This window comes from Lithobates pipiens, unplaced genomic scaffold, assembly GCF_037356315.1.
Source record: "Lithobates pipiens isolate NorthernLeopardFrog02 unplaced genomic scaffold, aLitPip1_a1.2 Scaffold_19, whole genome shotgun sequence".
Lineage (NCBI taxonomy): Eukaryota > Metazoa > Chordata > Amphibia > Anura > Ranidae > Lithobates > Lithobates pipiens.
This window is the reverse complement of record NW_027507764.1, coordinates 581258826-581269194: the sequence shown is the minus strand read 5'-3', so window position 1 is coordinate 581269194 and position 10369 is coordinate 581258826. Positions and strand designations below refer to the sequence as shown.

At 43.1% G+C, this 10369-nt stretch overlaps 1 protein-coding gene across 8 annotated transcripts in view; it reads right to left on the bottom strand.

Annotated features, from left to right (window-relative positions):
- Positions 1–10369, bottom strand: part of PUF60 (poly(U) binding splicing factor 60) — a 64003-nt gene that overhangs the window by 255 nt on the left and 53379 nt on the right. For 4 of the 8 annotated variants that reach the window (XM_077493457.1, XM_077493459.1, XM_077493460.1 and 1 more), the window contains 4 exons: positions 7186–7376; positions 4902–5076; positions 3042–3277; positions 1–176 (listed from right to left, as the gene is read on the bottom strand). The exon at positions 1–176 is cut by the window's left edge and continues 255 nt beyond it. In XM_077493457.1, coding sequence (XP_077349583.1) covers positions 1–176; positions 3042–3277; positions 4902–5076; positions 7186–7376 — 778 coding nt within the window. The remainder of the gene's footprint in view (positions 177–3041; positions 3278–4901; positions 5077–7185; positions 7377–10369) is intronic. The other 4 variants (XM_077493458.1, XM_077493461.1, XM_077493463.1 and 1 more) reach the window with 1 other exon arrangement.

Below are 10369 nucleotides of genomic sequence, written 5' to 3'. Positions count from 1 at the left end.
AATTCCACAAATATTTTAACGATGATTTCCGCATCTTCCTCCTCGCCCTGCTTCTCCTGGTAAATGATCACCCGGTTCACTGCGCCAAACTTGCCGCACTCCTCCGTCACTTCCCCTTCTAGATCATCGTCGATGTCTCTGGGGTCAACCATATTGCGCAGGACCATAACTGTGGACTGAATGAGAGGAGAGAAGACGGTTAACAGTAGAAGAGGTGGAAATACAACAACACAACAAAACATTCCGGCACATTGCAGATGACAAGGAGCAAATTTTCTGTAATTTTAATGTGAAATTCTATTTATTGGGGTCACTCAGGTCTGTCAGACAGAATTTAATCTCACTCAACATGGACGGTCAACAAACACGCAGGAAATCATAAAAGAAATAAAAATAGCTGTAACCCTTTCACTGCTCGAAAATTACCCCCACACACACACACACACACACACACACACACACACACACACACACACACACACACACACACACACACACACACACACACACACACACACACACACACACACACACACACACACAGGCCCTAGAGAATAAATTGATGTTCTTTGAAAAAAAATTTGTGCAGTGGTTTTTCAAAACGCAATTATTGGGAAAAAAATACACTTAACATTTTAATGAAAATAAACATAACCCACATTTTTTTTTGGGGGGGGGGGGGGGGGGGGGTGTTGTTGCTGGTTAGCCCCTCTTAAAAAAAATAAAAAAATAAATGTGGACACCCAAGAAAATAAAACAGTGGTGGTTCTAGCTTTTCGTCACACAATATTAGCACAACTGTGTATAAAAACACATTTTAGCACAAAAATACACTAAAGTTAACGTTACGGCACATAAATGCATGATATGATATTTGATTGAGTATAAAAGGAGGAGGTTGTGCCAAGTAAACAGATAACCAGCCTGTCAAGACTTAAAGCGGTTGTAAACACTGAAGGTTGCATTTTATACATGGAGGTACCCTCTCGATCCAGCAAGGTGCACCGGAGCCTCGGCTGTCCTGGGATTCCCTCTACACATTGGCTGAGACAGTCAATGACAGCCAGTGAGCCAATGAGGAGAGAGCGGGGCTGAGCATCAGCGCTGTGTCTCTTTATGGATGCATAGCTAGGGAGCAAGCACATACCAGAGGCTTGCTATTGGGGGCACTTGGTCAAGGGAGGAGCCAGGGGTGCCGGCGGGGGACCCGAGAAGAGGAGGATCAGGGCTGCTCTGTGCAAAAGTATTACACAGAGCAAGTATATGTGTTTTTTTATTGTTTTTTTAAAAGCCAAACCTTTGCTACTACTTTAAAACTGGGTGCATGAAACAGTCATAAATATTTGAGCTTATTGTCCACAGGCGATGCTTAAGTGCTGGTTCACACTTGTGCGATGTCAGACATTGCATGCGATTCGCACTGCTGTGCAGATCACATGCAATGTCTGTGCGATGCCAATTTAACCATACACAGATTGTATGGCTGAATTTGCATTTGGACCAAAATCATGCAGGGCCCTTTTTTGTCCGCACCAGAATCTGACTGCATGGAGATTCACACCCATGCGATCCAATTCCTGTCTGAATTTGCAGTGCGCTGCGATATTTGCACTGCGATATCCAAACCGATCTGGGGGTGCCATTAACTTTTGATTGACAACCGCAGCGGGTTGTATAGAGCAGTGTATGCCTGCGAGTTCTAGGTGATGCAGGGACCGCCACTGGAATCGCACTGGTTCCTGCATTGTGTGAACTGGCACTCAAAAAGCCTCTATAGGTTACCTGTTTAGAGTAAAACTGTGAATAATGGGCTTGGAATCATTGCTCTCACTCATGTGTGTGCAGTAATCAGTAGCGTTATCACAATCAACATATTCACACATAAGTGCCCCCGACATGTGTATGTTTGTACATGTGGGGAGCTCAAACATTTTTCTTCAATAAGCTTTATTTTTCATCACATAGACAAATATTCCATATATGTGACACATTCTGTGTAACCAGCAGTTATGAGGGGGTGTGAAAATGATAGGACGGCTGCAAAGCCACCTGATCACTTCCACCTAACAGCCAGCTTGTCAGAATTACAGAGCCTTCAGCCACCGAGTGTGTGTGTGTAAACCCCGCCACCACCAACGTATGGCATACAGCAGAAGGAATAAATAGTGTTAAGCTGATATCCTGGCTCCCCTTCAGTCTTGCTAAGTTGTACAGCTCTAACAGCGGTAAAGGGTTTTGCTGGCTTTTCTCATCCAAGCATTATGGCCATTAGCATACTTGGAAAAGGAAGCACTTTTAACCCATTCAAAAAGGATCCTGCAGCTTTTTGAAAAGTGAATGTGATCTGATTTATGTAGTTTGCTAAAGGTTTGATTTTTAGTTATACATCAGCCATATTGGCCCAGTAAACACACAGTATATGCAAACCCCAAATCTATTTTTTTAGCATGTCTGTCTCATCTGAATGCAGTATTCTTAAGCCAATTGTTTTTGTGAATCCGTTTCAAAAGTTACTTACCTGGAGAGTCTGCCAGTAACAGCACTTCCTGCTTCAGGCTGACCAAGCTAAACCAGTGCCTTGCAATTAGCTGCAGCATGGTCAGCTGCAATGCACATTCCTTTAGCGGAGACTGGGCTGCCTGTCAGAGTAACTGCAGCAACACATATTGCAACAGAAGAAGGTGCTGCTACTGACAGGACCTGTCAGACAGAAAGTTTGCAATAAATTTGCATCGGATAGAAGTGTTGGATGCAGAATCCTTTGTCCCCTAACAGTGTTCATTTCATTGATGAAAATATTTTAGTCATAAATTTTCCTCAGCAGCAATTTTCCAGTGACGAAAACTAAATGGGAAATTACACTGAATTTTTGGCAATTGACGAAAAAATAGATTTCAAATTTCGGCAACGAATTATAAACAGAACGAAAATGTGATGGAGGGACGTTTTACTTCTAAAGATATTAACAGCTAAATTTGTGTCTGTGTAGTTAGTTCAAACCTTGTGCACCGGTGTGCATAATAAACTGCCCTCACACTCACCTCCTGTTTTCGCATCAGTTTCTGCATGACCATGTGCCGTGCGCTGCTCCCAGAGATACTCATGTGCTCCTGCTCGCTCAGCATCTCCGGCCTTTCAGAATCCAAAGCTGGCTCCTCTTCTTCCTTCTCTTTCTTCACCTCCAATTGGGTTACTGCTGGGGGGCTGGACAGAATGGGGTTCACCAGTCCCACCTGAGGAATAGTCACTGGTAAAGGTGGCCGCACTGGTGTCACTCCTGTGGAGGAAACACAAGAACGAGTCATATCTGTCACTAGCTTATGCAGCTTGTCTGTCCTCTATTGGTGGACTGTGGGGTTTATTTACTAAAGCTGGAGTGTGGCTACCATGCACCAGATTCTGAGTGCTCCAGTTTTAGTAAACCTCCCCCTGTGTGTTGCATGCTCTGCTGTTCTTTTTGTGGAGGGGGTGACTAGGAGAGAAGAAGTGCAGTATGGGGGTGGAGGGGGTGACTAGGAGAGAAGAAGTGCAGTATGGGGGTGGAGGGGGTGACTAGGAGAGAAGAATTGCAGTATGGGGGTGGAGGGGGTGACTAGGAGAGAATTGCAGTATGGGGGTGGAGGGGGTGACTAGGAGAGAAGTGCAGTATGGGGGTGGAGGGGGTGACTAGGAGAGAAGAATTGCAGTATGGGGGTGGAGGGGGTGACTAGGAGAGAATTGCAGTATGGGGGTGGAGGGGGTGACTAGGAGAGAAGAATTGCAGTATGGGGGTGGAGGGGGTGACTAGGAGAGAAGAATTGCAGTATGGGGGTGGAGGGGGTGACTAGGAGAGAAGAATTGCAGTATGGGGGTGGAGGGGGTGACTAGGAGAGAAGTGCAGTATGGGGGTGGAGGGGGTGACTAGGAGAGAAGAATTGCAGTATGGGGGTGGAGGGGGTGACTAGGAGAGAAGAATTGCAGTATGGGGGTGGAGGGGGTGACTAGGAGAGAAGTGCAGTATGGAGGTGGAGGGGGTGACTAGGAGAGAAGTGCAGTATGGAGGTGGAGGGGGTGACTAGGAGAGAAGTGCAGTATGGGGGTGGAGGGGTGACTAGGAGAGAAGAAGTGCAGTATGGGGGAGATATGAGGACCTACAGTATAAGGGACATTTGGAATGTATAATTTTGTAATGGAGTTATGAATTTATTTTGATTCCTTATGCAATATTATACACCCTAAAAAAATGTTGGATGTTCCATATTAAATACATATTTTTTAATAATTTCACATCAATGTGTATTGTACAATAATGGCGTTGTGTAAGGCTTACTATACAATCTGATTGTAAAAACTCATTCAGATTTACCATCATATACGTAGTATAAGGGCCAGCCTAATATTATTCAAAAGGATTGCTTGTTTGCCCTCATGTTATGTTTTGGTAAATTAAGATCTCATTCACAAGGGGCGTACTACAGTGTATACCCATGTGAGGGCCATGTTAACCTGCAGAAAACCTGTGCATCCGCATGCAAGCAGTCCTATTCATGTCAACTGGGATGCAGTGGCTGCACAGACACAGTGGCAGCTTCCAATCTGACATATTAATGCGGATGAACGGCCCTGAACACACACCATGGACCTCGGGACCAGGCACCCAAATGGAAGCTTCAGCTGCATCTATGTAGCTGCTGTGTCCAAAATGATGTGAATGTCACCGCTTGCATGGGGGATGCACGGAACGCCTGTGCATTCCCGTGCGGGTCAACACAGCCCTTACACAGGTGGATTCTGTGCATACCCGTTTCAGTATAGAGGCAGACAAGACAAAAAGCCTGTTGCCTTCTAACCTAAAAAGGATGGAAGATTCATTGAATCGGTTACAAAAAGAATTTAGAAGACATTTTTATAAAAGTACCTACCTGTAATAACCCCAGGGGCTTGTGCTGCCATGACCGCTTGTGGTAGTGCCCCCAAAGGCTGTGCCAGTGTTAGTGCTGGGGACACCAGGCCAGGACTTGTCAGTGTGCCAAGCACAGCCGCTCCAGCCACCGCTTCCTGTGAAGAGAAGGGTGTATTACACCACCACAGCCATTCCTAAATAGACATGTCAAGTGATCAGATAAATTATAATGTTACAAGACACAAAAATGCTACTAGATCCTCAGGTAATGCATGCTATGTGGACTGATCTCTGGCCTTTCCTTCACGAGAGGAGCCGGTTGTACCGGTTCCTCTCCTGGACAGAAATGGCTTACTCTGTTTTCACAGCACACTGCGAGCGTCTCACAAAGCAGCAGCTTTATTTTTGGCTGTAAATCAATTTATACTATTTTTATGTAAATTGTAGTTTTAGTAACAAAATCATCATTTCGTGCAGATAAGTTCTGTTATGCGACTAAGGCCTCATGCACACTGGAGACACCTTTCCTCCTTGCAGTAGCATTTTGGCTAAAAATAAAAAACCCACTTGACGCTTGTACACAAGTGTAACGCATTGAGTGTTTAGGCGTTAACGCATTCAATTGGTCAGAATAATTTCTAATTCCAATTTACGCCCCTATTAAAAACGTCCAATGTGAACCGGATGGAGGATTTGGTTTTGACCTTGAAGCAGAAATGAGACGTACACGCACACCTGGACATTATGGAACATGTTCATTTATTCTGAGGAGGGGGAAGGCTCTCATTGACGTGACTCCTAGTGGTTGAAGGTCTTACCAGATCTCATAGTAGACTAAACCAGAGTTTATATATTAGAATTACATTCTAATCTTTATTCTCCTCTTCCCTTCTAGTTCTTTCCCACCTGTTTTTTTTCAATGATCTGTACAAATTGGGCACTACACCATCACTTCTAGAACCAACCTGGCAATTCCACTGATATGAGATTTAGGGCTGAAACAACGAACCGATTAATCGACAACTAATCGATTATGAAATTAACCGATTACTATTTTCATAATCGATTAATCGGCCAGTAACAAAATGGGGTTAAAGTTTAGGAATCTGATATTTACGAGATTGACCCTTTAATAGTATATCTCTCCTCTAATAGTATACACACTATATCTCCTCTAATAATATACACACTATATGTCCTCTAATAGCATATACACTATATCATTCCTCAAATAGTATATACAGTATATCTCTTCTAATAGTATATACAGTATATCTCTCCTCTAATAGTATACAACCTCTAATAGTATGTACAGTATATCTATTCTAATAGTACCGGTATATACAGTATATCTCTCCTTTTAATAATATATAGAGTATATCTCCTCTAATAGCATATACAGTATATATCCCCTCTAATATATACAGTATATCTCTTCTGTCTGTTATTCTCAGAGTGGATTCGATATTTTGCTCTCTAACCATATAGTTGGTTATTTATATTTACCACTGCATAGAGATATTTAAGATTAAATTGCCTTTTTTTTTTAAAACTTTACATATTAACTAAATTATACACCACACTTTTTTTTATTTAAGGTTATTAACCGATTAATCGAAACAATGATCGGCCAACTAATCGATTATGAAAATAATCGTTAGTTGCAGCCCTAATGAGATTATTCCCAGAATTACGATTCAATGACAGCCCCTAAGGGGGTGTTTCTTTTATGCTCCCTAGATGGATTCAAGCAATCTTTGATACAACTCTGTTGCAAGTGTAACTAGCTATCATTGAATATTTTGTATACTTCTTCTCTTACATAGCTATGTATGTTGTGTATTTGCCTTTTTTATCTTTAAAATCTTAAATTTAAATTTGGGGGGGGGGGGAAATTATCCAATGTGCATGAGGCCTAAAAGTTAATGTAAATAGTTTCTTCAGTTCAAATCTCAAACACATGCAGTCTTCTAAAGTGGAAAATTGAATAAACATTTTTTGCCCAAAGAGCAATAAAAAAACAGCAAAAAAAAATCCTGACTTTTATATTTCATGCATGAAAGGGTTAACTTTGCTACCCAAACCAGCAAAGACCAGTGACATCCATTGGAGAACGTGGCAGTTGTGTCTCTATTAAAAGTGACAGCACTATTCACACCTGCTGGTTTGAGGCTTTTACGTTCAACTTGCTTGTTTGCAGGACATTAAATGGATATCAAGGCTCTTCTCTGGTCAGCTACTCTTATCTATACAGCCCCATCCCTTCCAGCCTCTAGTATTTACACACTTTTCTGCTAATATACCTGAGCCGTGATCTTGGCAGTTGCAGCAGCAGCAGCGACAGCAGCAGCAGGAGGGAGACCACCAGGGGTGGCGGGTGTAAGAAGAGGCATCGGTGGTGTAACAGCCTTCCCGACTCGAAGGTACTGACCACCCAGATCAAACAAATTCATGGAGGAGACGGCATCCTGCGAAGACTGGGATTTGTCATACTCTGTAAAAACATACATAGCAAGGATGAAGGTGACAGCAGTGAGTCCCATGCTCTGGAGAAAACAATCACAATCTGCAGCTCTTCCAGTAGACAACAACCTACCAGGGAGGAAAGAAATATAGGAGCAGACAGGTTTGAAAGCAAATGCAGTACTGTTATCCCGATACATTCTACATTTAGCTTAGCTTACTAACCTGGACCAGTCATTTAGACCCCTTTCACACTGCCGCTCCCATAGCGTTGGCGGTAAAACAGCTATTTTCAGCGGTGTTTTACTGTTGGATTTGCAGTGCATTTCGGCCGCTATCAGGGCGCTTTTACCCCAGCTAGCGGCCGAGAAAGTGTTAAAACCGCCAGTGCATATTTCAAAGACTGCTCTCATTTAAATCCAGAAAGGCTTGTGTACTCCTATATGTACTTGTTGCAGGTCAGTGTCTCTAAATCTACTGGATCAGTATTGAGAGCCAGGCCACGTGCATTCCTATCATTCTGGATCTGCATACTTACCAAGGACATTATAGGAAAGGGAGGAAAGCCTCCCCCCCAAAACCTTTTTTGCCTCCAAGAAACTCATTAAAACATTTTTAGATCTCCCTGCAAAATTTTAATTTGGTTGGCCTGTAAAATCCCTTTCTTGGATTACAGGACACAGGCTTTCATCATATCCATAATGATTGGGTTATGCTACCACCTTCAAGTAAATAGACACTGGCCAAAATAAGGCAGGTACCCCCCCCTTTCCCCTCAGGCATAACCTACCATAGTGCTCCACTGTAGTTTTGTGGCAAGCAATGAGGAACTATACAAAGAGTGGAGGGATCCCGGTGTCCTGTGAATCACGCCAAGAAAAGGATTTTAACTGCTTGCAGAACGCCGCACACATATACATTGCCAGAACGGCACAGGCAGGCAAATGGGCGTACAGGTACTTCCCTTTAAATTTGTCACCTTTTGAGCGTGCCCGCGGGTCCCGGGAACTATGTACACCGGCAGCCCACAATTGTGGTGTGGAGAGGCAGAACGCGGAGATGCCTGTGTAAACAAGGCATTTCCCCGTTCTGCCTAGCGACAGGACAGATCCCTGCTCCCTGTGATCACTGTCCTGTCCTAGGTAGCCCCATCCCCCCATTAGAATCACTCCCTAGGACACACTTAACCCCTTCATTGCCCCCTGGTGTTTAACCCTTTCCCTGCCAGTGTCATTTACACAGTAATCGGTGCATTTTTATAGCACTGATCTCTGTATAAATGGCAATGGTCCCAAAATAGTGTCATAAGTGTCCGCCATAATGTCGAAGTCACGATAATAAATCGCAGCTCGACATTACTAATAAAAAAAATAAAAAATATATGCCATAAAATTATCCCCTATTTTTTAGACGCTATAACTTTTGCGCAAGCCAATCAAAATACTTATTGAGAGTTTTTTTTCTTTACCAAAAATATGTAGAAGAATACATCGGCCTAAACTGAGGGAAAATTTTTTTTTTTTTTTTAAACATATTTTTGGGGATATTTATAATAGCAAAAAGTAAAAAATATTGCTTCTCTTGTCAAAATTGTTGCTTTTTTTTTGTTTATAGCGCAAAAAATAAAAACCGCAAAAGGTGATCAAATACCAACAAAAGAAAGCTCTATTTGTGGGGTGGGGGGGGGGCGACGTCAATTGTTTGGGTACAACGTCGCATGACCTCACAATTGTCAATTAGAGCGATGCAGTGCCGAATCGCAAAAAGTGCTCTGGTCAGGAAGGGGGGTAAAATATCTTCCGGGGCAGAAATGGTTACAGGTAAACCAAAACCTTAATTTTCTTAAGTGTACTTGTAACAAGACAGAAAGTTTAATCCTATTCATAATGACGGATTTCCCAAAGCACTGAACGTGAGGGATGGGCAACATAGCAACATGCCTAAAAACAGAACAGCGCAAGACACACCACACAGGCGTCTGCAAAGCCTTCCACCCAAAACTGGCATCTGCAGAGGCTTGTACATCCCACCTGGTAAAATTTGGTAAACGTGTCAACAGAAGAACGGGTAGCAGCCTTACAAAACTTGAACAGCTGAGGTCTGCTAATCTGCCCAGGAAGCACAGACACTCCCGGAATGGGCCTTGACCAGAAAAGGAGGAACCTTGTCCTAATGCCACAGGCCTGAGAATTGAGTTGGCAAATCCACCAAGTAATAGTAAATTGGGAAGCAACTGGTTCTTTGCAAAGACACAAAGGAAGAAAAGAAACAGAGAATCAGACTCCTGAAACGAAGCCGTAGGGTTCTGGTATACCCACAGAGCACTGACCACATCCAAGGAGTGAAGCACCTTCTGCTTAGTATGTTTAGTATTAAGAAAGATGGTAATGCCCTAGTTCTGGTAGAAGGAAGACACCACCTTAGGCAAAAAAAGAAGGCTGAAGCCTCAACATAATCATATCTCAGTGAAGGAACAAAAAAAAAATGTTTCCTGCAGCCTGCTTAGAGACCCTACAACCCAAAGTAATGACCACCAAAAAGTCAACTATGCATGTAAGAAGTGGAAAAAGATAAACCCAAAAAATTTCAAATGGGTCGCCCTGAAAAATAGACTTTACCAAATTAAGGTTTCGCAAAGACAACGGGGACCTGACAGGCAGAACAATGCCCATAACACCTTACATAAAAGCCTTTACCAAGGAAGAAGTCCTCACCAAGGCAAATAGGGCTCAATGATGGTACCCATTCTTGGAGGCCGACAACATTACTCTGAGCAGGATAGGAATAGAGGAGTCAGAAACACCCCTGTCCCTCAGGACTTAGGCTTCAACGGACATGTCATCAAAGCCAGTGACCGATAGAATATTGGTCCTTGGGATGGCTCATCCGCCAAGCGTTTGCTGATGTCTGCGTACCAAGTTCCTTGACACAAAGCCAGATTGATAAGAAGCTCAACTTTAGTCTTTATCCTGTGCAGCAAGTGAAGCAGAAGCTGAAGCCAAGGAAAATGATTAGATCAGAGAG